This window comes from Neovison vison, chromosome 14 (assembly GCF_020171115.1).
Source record: "Neovison vison isolate M4711 chromosome 14, ASM_NN_V1, whole genome shotgun sequence".
Classification (NCBI taxonomy): Eukaryota; Metazoa; Chordata; class Mammalia; order Carnivora; family Mustelidae; genus Neogale; species Neogale vison.
This window is the reverse complement of record NC_058104.1, coordinates 5770352-5784381: the sequence shown is the minus strand read 5'-3', so window position 1 is coordinate 5784381 and position 14030 is coordinate 5770352. Positions and strand designations below refer to the sequence as shown.

At 54.3% G+C, this 14030-nt stretch overlaps 2 protein-coding genes across 2 annotated transcripts in view; both read left to right on the top strand.

The window, feature by feature from the left end:
• The first annotated feature begins 831 nt into the window (after nt 1-831).
• ACTB (actin beta) lies at nt 832-3438 on the top strand. Its single transcript, XM_044233901.1, has 5 exons — nt 832-984; nt 1103-1342; nt 1794-2232; nt 2328-2509; nt 2632-3438. The coding sequence occupies exons 1-5, from the start codon at nt 862-864 to the stop codon at nt 2773-2775; spliced, it is 1128 nt and encodes a 375-aa protein (XP_044089836.1). The 5' UTR covers nt 832-861; the 3' UTR covers nt 2776-3438.
• Nucleotides 3439-9553: 6115 nt separating this feature from the next.
• FBXL18 (F-box and leucine rich repeat protein 18) overlaps nt 9554-14030 on the top strand; it is a 39891-nt gene continuing 35414 nt past the window's right edge. The window contains exon 1 of the mRNA XM_044234236.1: nt 9554-9673. Coding sequence (XP_044090171.1) covers nt 9656-9673 — 18 coding nt within the window. The 5' untranslated portion in view covers nt 9554-9655. The remainder of the gene's footprint in view (nt 9674-14030) is intronic.

The window sequence follows — 14030 nt, the reverse complement described above, 5'->3', positions numbered from 1 at the left end:
TCCATGGGAACAGTTTCTCTGCTCTACAGAGCCCACCTCGGTGCAGGCCTGCAGCTGGGGTGGCTTGGAGCCCTCTTCACAGGGAACTTCCAGCCACTTGCTCCAGATGCCTGTCCTGCCTCCAAGGCCTGAGAACCCTGTTAAGTGGCCACAAGCCCCCTAATTCCCCCTCGGTACACCATACCCCTCAGCCCCAGGTGTCTGAGTAGTAATGCCCCTCACTTAGCAAGCTAAGCACCCCAGCCGAAGCCCCCCCCCGCCCTTCCCCAATCCAGGCTTTCTAGGCAGTGGAGTTATTGTGGACCAATGCTTCCCCTGCAACTGCTCCTTAAGCATGCACCCACAGAAACCGGGGACCCTCGCATCCATGCTGACCGTTGCCCACCGGGGCGCTCACTGCTCATGTGACGCAGGGGGTCCCGGGGTAGAGAACAGGAGAGGGGCCAGATAAGGCATTGCCGAGAGGGGCGGCGGCCCACGGGCCCAGCACCCAAGGGCTGCCAACACCAAAACTCTCTCCCTCCTCCTCTTCCTCAATCTCGCTCTCGCTCTCTCCCAGCCCAGCTCGTTCTCTCTCTCTCTCTTTTTTTTTTTTGCAAAAGGAGGGGAGAGGGCGGCGGAGCCAGCCCCGGGTGGGGAGGGGGCGGGGGCCTGGCTTCCTGCCGCGCGCGGCGGGGCCGCCTCCAACCAGCGTTTGCCTTTTATGGTAATAACGCTGCCGGCCCGGCCGCCTTTGTCCCCAGTGTGGGCGCGCGCCGGCGCCCCCTGGCGGCTCGAGGCCGCGGCGCGCCGGAAGTGGGCTGGGCGGGGGCGGCCCCACCCGACCCCCGGCTCAAGGCCCGACTCCCTTCGTAGTTCGCCATGGATGACGATATCGCTGCGCTCGTGGTCGACAACGGCTCCGGCATGTGCAAAGCCGGCTTCGCAGGCGACGACGCCCCCCGGGCCGTCTTCCCTTCCATCGTGGGGCGCCCACGGCACCAGGTAGGGCGCCGGCCTTGGCTCTGATCTAGGTGGGGGTCGTAGGTGGGGCCTCTCCTCCCGGGGAGGAGGTCGGTGCCTCCGGGCCCGTGCTCAGGGCGCCTCGCTCCTCCCTCCGCAGGGCGTGATGGTGGGCATGGGCCAGAAGGACTCCTATGTGGGGGACGAGGCCCAGAGCAAGAGGGGCATCCTGACCCTGAAGTACCCCATCGAGCACGGTATCGTCACCAACTGGGACGACATGGAGAAAATCTGGCACCACACCTTCTACAATGAGCTGCGTGTGGCCCCCGAGGAGCACCCCGTGCTGCTGACCGAGGCCCCCCTGAACCCCAAGGCCAACCGTGAGAAGATGACCCAGGTCAGTGGGCCACCGGCCTTCCGTGGGCGGCCACCCCATCCTTTCTTGCCTTTCTGTGACACGCCCTGTCTCACGTGTTCTTTCTTCTGCCATTCTCCTAGGACTTTCTTCTCTGACCTGAGTCTCCTTTGGAACTCTGCAGGTTCTATTCGCTTTTTCCCCAGATGGATTCTTTCTTGTGTTTGCCTTTCTGATTAGGCGTTTGAGGTTATAAAATGCTATGGGTTGTAGGTGCTACTAACACTGGCTGGTGTGACCAAGCCGATGAGGCTGGTGTCGAGTGGCCTTGGAGTGTGTATTCAGTAGGTGCACAATAGGTCTGAAGTGAATCCTCATCCCGGGATCCCCAGCACATTGAGCTGTGTTCCTTGCACTTTTCTGCATGTCCCTAGTCTAGTCTGACCCCCTTGTGGTGGTTTCCTGGGCATCACCTGGTCTCTTCTCTCTACAGATCATGTTTGAGACCTTCAACACCCCAGCCATGTACGTGGCCATCCAGGCTGTGCTGTCCCTGTATGCCTCTGGCCGCACCACTGGCATCGTGATGGACTCCGGAGACGGGGTCACCCACACTGTGCCCATCTACGAGGGGTACGCCCTGCCCCACGCCATCCTGCGTCTGGACCTGGCTGGCCGGGACCTGACGGACTACCTCATGAAGATCCTTACGGAGCGTGGCTACAGCTTCACCACCACTGCCGAGCGGGAAATCGTGCGTGACATCAAGGAGAAGCTGTGTTATGTGGCCCTGGACTTCGAGCAGGAGATGGCCACTGCGGCCTCCAGCTCCTCCCTGGAGAAGAGCTATGAGCTGCCCGACGGGCAGGTCATCACCATCGGCAACGAGCGGTTCCGCTGCCCAGAGGCGCTATTCCAGCCTTCCTTCCTGGGTAAGTGAGCCCCGCCTGCCTTTCTTGCCCTTGGTCTCAGAGGGTCACTCTCCGTGGGCGTTCCCGGAAGCCAAGTCTGGCATGTTTCCTCTCAGGCATGGAATCCTGCGGCATCCACGAAACTACCTTCAACTCCATCATGAAGTGTGATGTTGACATCCGCAAGGACCTGTACGCCAACACGGTGCTGTCTGGCGGGACCACCATGTACCCCGGCATTGCCGACCGGATGCAGAAGGAGATCACCGCCCTGGCGCCCAGCACGATGAAGATCAAGGTGGGCACTTGGCTGGCCTGGGCCCCCCTTGGGTTGGGGGTGGGTGGGGCTCCTGTGGGCGTGGCCCTCCTGGGTTACGGTGCGCTGGATCCTCCTGGTAACTTGTCCCCTTCCTCCCCCAGATCATCGCCCCCCCTGAGCGCAAGTACTCCGTGTGGATCGGGGGTTCCATCCTGGCCTCGCTGTCCACCTTCCAGCAGATGTGGATCAGCAAGCAGGAGTACGACGAGTCCGGCCCCTCCATCGTCCACCGCAAATGCTTCTAGGCGGACTGTTACTTTAGTTGCGTTACACCCTTTCTTGAAAAACCTAACCTGCGCAGAAAACGACATGAGATTGGCATGGCTTTATTTGTTTGAGGTTTTTTTTTGTTTTTGAATTTTTTTCAGTTTTTTTTTTCCAGTTTGTTTTTTTTTCCTTTCCTTTTTTTTTTTTTTTTTTGTTTTTGGCGCTTGACTCAGGATTTAAAAACTGGAACGGTGAAGGTGACAGCATTTGGTTGGAGCGAGCATCCCCAAAGTTCTACAATGTGGCCGAGGACTTTGATTGTACATTGTGTTTTTTTTTTTTTTTTTTAATAGTCATTCCAAATATCGTGAGATGCATTGTTACAGGAAGTCCCTTGCCTTCCCAAAAGCCACTCCCATTTCTCTCTGAGAAGGGGCAGTCCTCGCCCGAGTCCACACGGGAGGGTGATAAAATTGCTTTTGTGTAAATTATGTAGTCCAAATTTTTTTTTACTCTTCGCCTTAATACCTGTTTTTTATTTTGAATGGTCTGCCATCATGGCTTCCCCCTCTTTTGTCCCCTCCAATTCAAGATTCATGAAGGCTTTTTGGTCCCCTTGGGAGTGGGGTTGAGGCACGAGGCAGCCAGGGGCTTCCCTGTACACTGACAAGACCAGTTCAATAAAGTGTGCACACCTTAAAGGACATGTGGCTTCTTGGTGTTGGGAAGAGGGGTAGGACAGTGGGGACCAAGCTGTCCCTGCCTCGAAGGGAAGGGGGTTTGAGGTGTGTGGAGTCCTGATAACTGAACAATCATGGGCTCGGAGATGGGTAGAGGGAGTTAAGGGCCCTGGCTCTTTGCCTGCCGGCTATGTGATCCCATTTCTTACCAAGTTCTAAGGTCAGGTGGCTTTGGGAAGGTGGGAGGCCTGGGCTCTGCAGACGGGGAATCCAGGCCTGGTGCGGACTCTGGGTGGAATCCCATCTTGACAGCTAATTCCTACCCAGCCAAGGAACGGCCTTTCGAAGATTTGATGTAGGGCAGCTTCACCGTGCTGTCCAGAGCCTGGGGTGGGGTGTATCAGTTCTGCACAGAATAGGTCTGGTTAACGGTGGTGGGGCTTCCCTGCCCAGGGCCTGGGTTCTACCTTGTGGCAGGTGGCTGCGTACCAGGCCATGGTTTCCGAGGATCTTTGGGGGCTGGGCTCCTTGGTGGTGTGGGGGCAGGGTCTGCCTGGTGCTGGGGGTCAGTTTCTGACTTTCTAATGCAGTGCTCCCAAGGCTGGCTTGCCTTCACTCTGCTAGAAGCTGTGATGGGGCTGGGGGGTGTAGAATGGAGGAGGACAGCTATGCAGGATGCCCCTTGCTCTTGTATCCCCAGAGGGAGGAAAAGGCCCAGAATCCAACCCCAAGTCCAGATTTGAGTCCTGGAGGGGACCAGCCCCTTCCTCCATGGACCCAGGGTCTTCCAGCTTTCTGCTGCTCCCTTCTCCCTGTGGCTCAGGAATCTGGTGGCCCATTGGCTCCCACCTCACAGAAGACAGCAGAGACCCCTCATGTGGGCGGGATGTGCCTAAGAGTCCCACAGGCTTGAGGCGGGTTGGGAGGGACACAAGTAATGGTACTCCGTGCAAAGCGACTCTGTTGGGGTAAGGGCACTGTTCTAAGACGTTCCAAAACCAAACAGGAGCTTGTGACTGAGCCCGGAGCTCTCCTTGGCAGGTTTTCCTAGTTCACTACACAAAACACCACAACCAGTGTGTGGCGTGGGTTCTGGAGCCACTCCCACTCCATCAGAGGCCCTGGGCTACCTCTCTGACCTCTATGTATCTGGGTGCCCATCCTGGAGGAGGTGTGAGAGCATTGTGCGTGGCACTTTCTGTCTTAGAGGCCCAGGCAGCAGAGGCTGAAGCAGTAGGCCCCCCCCCACCTCCCCTGGGGCCAGTTCTAGCTCTCTGGATCCCATTCAGGGGCCGTGGGCTCTGCCCTGGGCTCTGCTGGAAGCTTCCACCTTGAGTCACTCACTCCTTTCACAAGCATTGATTAAGGGCCCAGTGTATGCCGGGCCGGCCTTCCCTTCCTCCCTTTCTTCCCTCCCTCCTTCCTTCCTCTAGCCAACCGCTATTTGTCCTGGGCATCGTGCCAGGGACAGGGGGAGCAGCGGAGAAGAAAGCAGATGTGCTTCCTGCCCGCATGAGGGACCCAGTGTAAAGGGGGAAACAGTGTCAGGCCACCAAGCGAAGGCACAATGGCTGCTTGTGACCAGGAGGAAGAGCAGAGGCTGCGTGCGAGGGAGGGTGGGGACCACAGAGGGATGTAGGCGTCAGGAGTCGGTCGGTGGGAGGGGGTCGCAGGTGCACATCTGCATTGAAACCCAGCAAATGGCGCCTCCATAAAAACTAGGGGGAAAATAAATAATTAGGAAATACAGATGGATCTGTGTCTGGATCCTCGTGGTGAGGCCCCTGGGAGGTTCACGGTCACAGGGCAGTCATCTTCCTTGCGGGGAAACAGGCTCGGAGGGTAACACAGCTCAGATATGCTGGTGGCCTGGAATCACCCAAGGCACGTAGGGGCTGGAACCATCCAGAAACTCCTGACAAGTGCTGTGCTGATTCACTCAGCCATTGATCGTTCAACCTCTATCTGAATCTCACTCAACTTCTCTTTGCCCTCACAGACCTTATGGTCCTGTCCCATAGGGGCCACTGGCCACACATGGTCATTTACATTTAAGCTGATTTTTTTTTTTAAAGATTTTATTTATTTATTTGACAGAGAGAAATCACAAGTAGACGGAGAGGCAGGCAGAGAGAGAGAGAGGGAAGCAGGCTCCCTGCTGAGCAGAGAGCCCGATGCGGGACTCGATCCCAGGACCCTGAGATCATGACCTGAGCGGAAGGCAGCGGCTTAACCCACTGAGCCACCCAGGTGCCCCGGAGAGTTTTTTTTTTATACCTGAAACTAATGGAACACTGTGTGTCAACTATACTCAATACAAAAAATACTAATAGCCTTTAATTTTTAAAGGTTTTTTTTTTTTAAGATTTTATTTATTTATTTGACTCACAAGTAGGCAGAGAGGCAGGCGGGGTCGGGGGAAGCAGGCTCCCTGCTGAGCAGAGAGCCTGACGTGGGGCTCTATCCCAGGACCCCGAGATCACAACCTGAGCCAAAGGCAGAGGCCCAACCCACTGAGCCACCCAGGCACCCCAATAATCTTTAATTTTTAGAGCAGTTTTAGGTTCACAACGAAATTGAGAAGGTACAGAGATTTCACATGTGCCCCCTGCCCCCATGTGCCCAATCTCCCCCACCATCAGCGTCCCCAACCAGAGTGATGCATTTGTTACCACTGATGAAATCTACACTGACACATCATTGTCACCCAGAATCCATAGTTTATGTTAAGGTTCGCTCCTGGTGCTTACACTATGGTTTTGGTGTTTTTTGGTGCTTTCATTTATTAATTTTTTTAAGTAGGGTCCACACTGGAGACCAATGCTGGCCTTGAACTCACAACCCTGAAATCAAGACCTGAGCTGAAATCAGGAGTTGGACACTTAATCGACTGAACCACCCTGGTACCCTCGGGTTTGGTGTTTTCACTGCATGGGTTTGGACATGCACCCATCATGGTAATATCATACAGAGTAGTTTCACTGCCTTAAATGCTCTGTGCCTTAGCTGGTCATCTCTCCCCTTCCCTGACTCCTGGAAAGCACTGATTCTATGTGTCTCTCCAGAGTTCTGCCTTCTCCAAAATGCATAGTTGGAAGCATCCCATAGGCAGCACTTTTCAGATTGGCTTCTTTCACTTAGTAACATGCACTTACATTTCCTCCATGTCTTTTCATGGTTTGATAGATCACTTATTTTTAGTGCTGAGTAATTTTCCACTGGCTGGGGGCGCCTGGCTGGCTCAGTCAGCGGAGCGTGCGACTCTTGAACTGGGGTTTATGGGTTTGAGCCCCATGTTGGGTGAAGAGATTGTTTAAAAATAAAATCTAAAAAAAAAAAAAAAATGAATTCCATTGTCTTGATGGACTACAGTTTAATGTATCCATCCCTTACCAAAGGCCATCGTGGTTATTTCTAAGTTTTGGAAATTATGAATAAAGCTGCAATAAACATGTGTGTGCTGGTTTCCTCTGTGAAAGTCACTTTTCACCTCTATGTAGACAGCTTTAAAGGATCATTCTGGGGACACCTGGGGGGCTCAGTTGGTTAAGCGTCTGACTTCAGCTCAGGTCATGATCTCGAGGGTCCTGGGATCAAGCCCTGGGTGGAGCCTCACGTTGGGCTCTGTGCTCAGAGGAGAGTCCACATTTCCCTCTCCTTCTCCCCCACACCTCGACTTGTACTCTCTGTCCCTCTTTTGCAAATAAATAAAATCTTTACAAATAAAATAAAAGGTCATTCTTGCTGCAGTGGAAGGAGCTTAGGGAAGGTATGGCTCCTTTAAAAACTGTTCCGGTGTCATGAGGTCTCCATAGTACAGACAGCGTGGGCTCCATTCCCAATTTTGCTTCTCATTCAGACGGGGGTAGGGGGCGGGGGAGGTAACAGAAATCACCACCTTCCCTGGATCCTTCCCAGCCTCCACTCCAGAAATTTTGGGGATCCCACGGCCGGGAGCTCAGACCTGGCTCAGGCTAGCCAGTACTGCAGAGGTGGGCTCTGGGAGCAGGAGTCACTGAGAGTGCTGTGACAAAGTGTCCCCCAAACCTAGAAACCACCCCTGAGTGGGTCAGCACAGTGAGGTATTGGAACTGACTCCCCACCTCGGTCGCCTGGAGCCCACACTCAGCGGTTTCCAGCCAAATGCTCCTCAGAACTCAGCGCCTGGGAAAAGCGGGACTCCCAGTAGTTAGAGTTTGTGAATCGCTCCTGTGTTGGACCCTTACAGGGCTCAGCCTGGGTAATCATTTAGCTGACCATGGTTTATCGAGGGTCTGTTATTGTCCAGCTCTGTTCTAGTGGAGGGGTGCGGTGTCTAAACGTGGCGTCTCTCCTGATCGGATTGGGGCCTCCAGATGTGGGGCGAAGATCGCATGGAAGCCGGAGGCATGGGCGGTGAAAGAATTCACCTGAGGCAGAACACAGGAGACAGAAGTTTATTGAATACACCGGCAAGGGAGTGGCTGGCAAGACGGCAAAGCAGAGACCATCTGCCAGGAGGCAGTGGGTGGGGGCTGTTTTTAAAGGGGGAAGGTGAAGAGGAATGGCGACTAGGGCCTTTTCCCTTTTTTGGTAACTGTGCCCGTAAGTAGACCATTGGAGAGTTAGGGCCTGTGGATAGTTTGAGGTAGGTCATGTGATGGGCCCATATGCATTCAGCCCAGGGGGTCGCTGTGGGCCCTTTCTACATTCCACTGCTCAGGCCTGTTTGCTGAACAGTGGCCTCTACCCCGGGGGGGACAGAAAGTAAACACCCCCACCACAATGAAAAACATACCTGATTACAGATTGTAGGGGAAAAGGAAGGGTCAGGAGTTAGGACAGGAGGAGAAACATCAGCCTCGGACACTGCTGATGCCTGCCCAGGTCATAGTTCTGCCTGAAGTTGTGTATTTAACTGCGGACTAGACCACGAACTCTTTGAGACAAGGACTGTGCCTGCCCCCAGGACGGTCCACCCACAGAAGGAGCTCATCAAAGGTCTCTTGATAGGAACAGGCTCAACCCAGTGGGGTGGGAGGTAAATGAGGCCTGAGGGAGAGTGTATGAAACCTGAAGCACTAGGTTGTTTAAGTGTCCCCCAAAGATTCCTGTCCGCCTAGAACCTCAGAATACGGCCTTATTTGGAAACAAGCTCTTTGAATAGGTCCCTAGTTAAGGTCGTGTGGTGTCTTTATAAGAAAGGATACATGGCCTCGGGTGCACACACACACACACAGAAAGGAAGGTGGCCCCGCAAAGACAGAGGCAGAACTTGGGAGTAAGGGCCTCCAAGGATGCTGGCCGCTACCCAAAGCTAGGAAGAGCCAGAAGAGATGCTTCCAGCAGTTGGAACACGGCCCAGTCGACATCTTCACTTCCTACGTCGGGCCTCCACAACTGAGAGAATACATTTCTGTGGTTTTAGATCCCCCAGGTTGTGGTACTTTGTCCCATCAGCTGCAAGAAACCTATACATGCTCAGGGTCACCCCCCAGTGTTCCCCACGGATTTTTCTTCGTAAATGGTTTTTACGTGCAAAACGTTATGGGTGAGCACACATCGTTCTCACGTTCATCTACCCAGCAAGCATTTATTCGGTGCCGAAGACATGTCAGGGAGCATCCCCAGGTTCCCGCAATCCTGCCACTGAGTACAGGGAGAGAAGCACCAAACAACAAACAAAAGAGGAAAAAAAAAAGAAAAAAAGAAAAGGACACAGTAGGTCAGACAGTGCGTAGAGCTATGGAGAAAAATACAAGATAAGGGGTAAGTTTAGGGGTGGGTGTGGACGGCAGGGAGGAGGTGATGCCCTTTGCCGAGGGGTGGTCCGACATGTGGTTCCTGCACACTTGCAGGCACGGGGACGTAAATGCCAAGGCCCGGAGGCAGCAGAGTGCTCGGCCGGCCAGGGGAGACCAGTGTGGCTGGAAAGATGCAGGCAAGGAGCAGAGGAGACGGAACCCAGGTCAGAGAGGCTGCGGCGGAGGAAGCGGCGCCTGACCCCGCGCCCCGGAGCTCAACCCCGCGCCCTAGCAAGGCCCCAAGCAGCAGCGCCGCACCCAACATGGCGGCTGCGCATGGCTCGCCGGCTGGCGAGCGGAACTGCGTACGGCAGGCGCCGGAAGTGGCGGGAGGCCCCGCCCCCTACCCGGGTCTCTGTGGATCCGCGGACGCGCCGGCTTTGAGCATCCCTGGCGGGCCGGGGGGAAGCCCTGGGGCTGCGGCTCCGGCGGCCGCGGCCCCGCCCGCCTTCGACATGGCCAGCTCCGGAGAGGTACGGCCGGCGCCTCTCTCCGCTCTCCTTCCTGCCCCGCGGCCTTGGCTCCGCTCGGGCCTTCCCATCCCGCCCCGGCCCCCTTTGCGTCCTTTCCATCGAGCCCCCTGACCCGCCCGCTTCATCCTTCCGGTCCCGACCGCGACCCGGCCCTCTGCTTCCCACCTTGACTTCGACCTCAACCCCGGTCGCGCTTGGCCCTTTCCGCCCTGAGCCTGGCGTCGGCCGGGTTTGGTCCTTCCTGACCCGACCGTGGCCTCGGCCGCCTCGCCGGTTCCTTCCCATCCTTAACCTGGCCTTGCCCCTTGCCCCATCCTTGCGTCGCCCCGCCCCTCAGGCCCTCACCCTGTTGCGAAGTCACAAGCTCTTTTCTTCTTGGGTTTTCCATCCCTTTCGCGGCCCCGCAGTCGTGACCGCCAGAGTTCTTCCCCGCCTCTGCGCCCCAGAGTTCCATGCTGCTGTAGGCCTCTCAAGCCATTTTCCCATGCCCCTGCACGTGGGCTCAGCCCTTGGAGCTATGAGATGTTCAGCTTCCATGTCCACTCTGCAGCCCGTCCTCTATCTCTGAATGCTCAGAAAGTCCCCACTTTTCTCTGCGCCTGCTTGTTGTGTGACTTGGGGGCTAATGGAGGAAAAGCCATTTTACCTGGGAGACTTTTGGCTTACCCCGGAATTCCTTTCCCCCATGCTCCACAAGTCTGGGACTGAGTCCCTGTAATGTGGTGCAAGGGAATTTATCTGCAGACCAGGGTATGTGGGATCTGGACTCTGATTAGCATCTTTTCATTTGTTGCTTCCTGCCTATCTTTATGTGTACTTGTGGCTACCTGTGTGTCTGTTTATCATCTGGGACTTGGACCTTTGAGTGCACTGTTTTAGGGGGTTACCTGTGCTCTGGGAAGCAGGAGTCAGAGGGTCAAGCGTTTTCTTCGAAACGTTTGGGGCTGAGGTTGCTGACGGTTCCTTTTCATTCGAAGTGAGTTTGGCTTAGAAGTGGCCCCTAGATTGAGGGTGAGGGTGTGGGACACACCTGCAGACTGGGGGTGGGATTGAAGGGTCAGAAAGCCACAGCTCTTTAAGGAATAGTTACGGAGTAGCCTGGCTGTGTTAGCAAATTACAAGTGTGTACTTGCGGGAGCTGGGGGCGCTGGTACCTTGTTCTTCCGGGGTCCTGGTACAGAGGGGCCTCTGTTCCTTGACACATATGAATGACTTGGCCAGTGAGGCCTCTTATTACTTTGTGGACATCTCGTTCTAGGCTGGATGTGGAGATCAAGGTCCCTTCTGGGATGTTCTATTTATTATTTATTGATATATAGCTTGCACGCCGTGAAATTCACTGTTTTGGTTCTTTTTTTTTTTTAAAGATTTCATTTTTTTAATTGACAGAGACAGCGAGAGCAGGAACACAAGCAGGGCACCAGGGAGAGGGAAAGCAGGCTTTCCACTGAGTAAGGAGCCCAATGCAGGGCTGGATCCCAGAACTCTGGGATCATGACCTGACCTCAAGGCACATGCCCAACGACTGAGCCACCCAGGCGCCCCAAAATTCACAGTTTTAAAGTGTGTGTGTGTTTAAAGTAAGCTTTATGCCCAGTGTGAGGCTTAAACTCACAACCCTGAGATCAAGAGTTGGAGGCTCCATTGACTGAGCCAGTCAGATGCCCAAAGCAGGTTTTTTTTTTTTTTAAGATTTATTTATTTATTTATTGGACAGAGAGAGCAATCACAAGTAGGCAGAGAGGCAGGCAGAGAGAGAGGAGGAAGCAGGCTCCCTGCTGAGCAGAGAGCCCGATGTGGGGCTCGATCCCAGCACCCTGGGATCATGACCTGAGCCGAAGGCAGAGGCTTAACCCACTGAGCCACCCAGGCGCCCCTGCCCAAAGCAGTTTTAAAAAAATATATTTGCAAGGTTGTGCAACTCTCCCCACTACAGGATTCCAGAGTGAGGTGGTCTTACCTTGAAAGTCATTACTGGCTTTAGCACGCGGACACTCAGGATTACTCCCGGAGTTTCTCATAGTGCTTCAAACGATTCTGAAGCAGCGGTCTGTTGACTCATCTGGTTCAGTGCTTCTTTTTCTTGGAAATTACAAAGTGATCCCTGTTCCAGAGCCGTTCTTGGCCTAGGGAGGAGATAAGCAAGCAGGCAAACCGTGACAAATGAGGCTGGAGCTGGAGGAGGGTACCTGGTACAGCAGGAGGGGGGCAGGGTGAGGGTGAGTTAAGCCTGTCTGGCTGAGGCTGGGAGGGCTTCATTGTGTTCGAGCCTTTGAGCCCAAGTTCTGAAAGAAGCAGTTTTCCTGTGTGGTGGCATGTCCGGTAGAGGGAACAGCTTGTGGGAAGGCTTGGAGGCATGAGGGAGGGCATGTTCCAGACATTGCCACCTGGAGAAGCAGAGAGCCAGGAAGTGGGCAGAGTGTGGGGCAGAAACCCATACCGTTGTGCTCCTATTTTATAATGCCAAATATGTTATGTATAACAGTGTCACATCATGAAAGTGTGCTGTGTTGTACCCACTGCCCAGTTATTTAAGAAACATTTCTTTTCCATTTAATGTTTATTCTTTTTGTTTGTTTGTTTTTTTAAGTAAGCATTACGCCAAACATGGGGCTTGAACTTAGAACCCTGACATCAAGAGTCACATGTTCCACTGCCAGCCAGCCAGATTGTCCCCCCTTACCCCCCACTCCCCAACCAATGCCCAGTGTTCACACTTAACACGTGACCAATCTTGTTTCATTTCTGCCTCTCCCTTTGGCTCATTTACATCATTCCAGACAACTCATCAGTTGGTTTGTGAATTCTGTGGTTTCTTTGGGTGCCTGACGGGTAAACATCTGGGAGGGGGGATTTTGGGGGGGCAGATACTGAAGTTTTAGTACCTAATTTTTCCTCTTTCTATCTTTCAGTTCTTAAAAAAAAAAAATTGTGAGATGTTACATTCTGAAAAGTGCATTAAACTCTTTTTAACCCTTATGCTTCATACCACACCTATAAGTGGTCATGATCTGGTTCTAAACGTATGGTTCCCAGAGGTGCCAGAGAAAGACCACCTGTCCGTCCTCATCCCTGGACTGATTTCCACAGACCACAGGGGATGCCTGTCCTGGATCTTTCAGGAAGCCCCAGCAGCCCTTCTCTTGTGGTGGGAAGGGCAGTTTCGCTGGTCAAGCCCAGCCAAAGGCTACTCAGGCTACTTACTTACTTTTTTTTTTCAAGCCCCGGTGTGGGGCTTGAACTCACGACCCCAAGATGAAACGTCATGTGCTCCTTATCTAACGGTTTTGAGATGGAGAGTGGGTCTGCCATAGTTCCGCCAAGGCTGAAAACACATGGTTCCGAGGGGTAGAGGGAAGCGAGGGCGGTCGTATACGGGTGTGTGTGTGGAATTGCGCGTACTCTCTGGGCTACAGGTTTTGTTTCATTCCTTCCCAGGGACCATTCCTTGTTTGCTCTTGGCCTCTGCGGAGCTTCTGGCTTTCCTGGGGAAAAGCTGTGTGTGTGGACTTAGAAACCACAGGTCCTTGGCTTGGAAAGCCTGCAGGCACAAGTCTTGACTATTGCAAACCTGGCAGCCTCCTCCCAGGATCGGCCTTTGGAGACCAGGGGCAGCCAGCTGCTCCCAAGTGCCTGCATTTGGGAGCAGAGAATGTGGGGAAAATCACCTTGTAAGGTGTGCTGAGACTGGACAGAAGGGGCTGGAACTGAGTTCCTGCCCACGCCCCCCCCCCCACTTTTTTTCCCTAAATGTGAGCTCCATGCCCAGTGTGGGGCTTGGGGTTTGAACTCACAACCCTGAGATCAGGAGTCACACGCTCTACTGTCTGAGTCAGACAGGTGCCCCTATAACTTCTGGGGAGGTTTTAAGAGAAATTCAGTTTTAGTGATGTCCTATGAGGCCGGAGCTTCAGACAGTGTTCTGCCCCATGTTCTCATTGCTCCGAGAAGGGCTTCTTAACTTTGATGAACCTGCAGATAGGGGATGAGGACATCCCCTATCTAGCCTAGCCTCAGGCTGCTCCGTGGATTCAAGCTGTCCCTCCCTCTCTCCCCAAGCCCTCTCCCTGCCCGACCCCCCCCCCCCCCGCCCCGGCCTTGTTAGCTTTGCCTGATACGGACCCTTCTGGTTGGAGCCTCTCCCCACAGATGGAGTCCCTGGGTCTGGGGTGGGGTCTGGGACTCTGATCCCCACGACTGGCTCTGGGAAGCACTGAGCTAAGGAAAGTCACTAATGGTTGAGAATGGTAGTCCCAGAATAGGGCACCCCCGAGCACTTGGACTTGGGGGCCGTCGCAGACCTCAGGAGTAGCGAGACAGGACTAAAGCCACCTCAGTTGGAAAGGGAGCAGGGAGG

Bases quoted from the DNA above. Each gene is read 5' to 3' on its own strand.
- ACTB (XM_044233901.1), top strand. From the start codon at position 862: ATGGATGACGATATCGCTGCGCTCGTGGTCGACAACGGCTCCGGCATG. The intron at 985-1,102 runs GTAGGGCGCCGG...CTCCCTCCGCAG, and splicing joins TGGGGCGCCCACGGCACCAG to GGCGTGATGGTGGGCATGGG. The intron at 2,510-2,631 runs GTGGGCACTTGG...TTCCTCCCCCAG, and splicing joins CCAGCACGATGAAGATCAAG to ATCATCGCCCCCCCTGAGCG.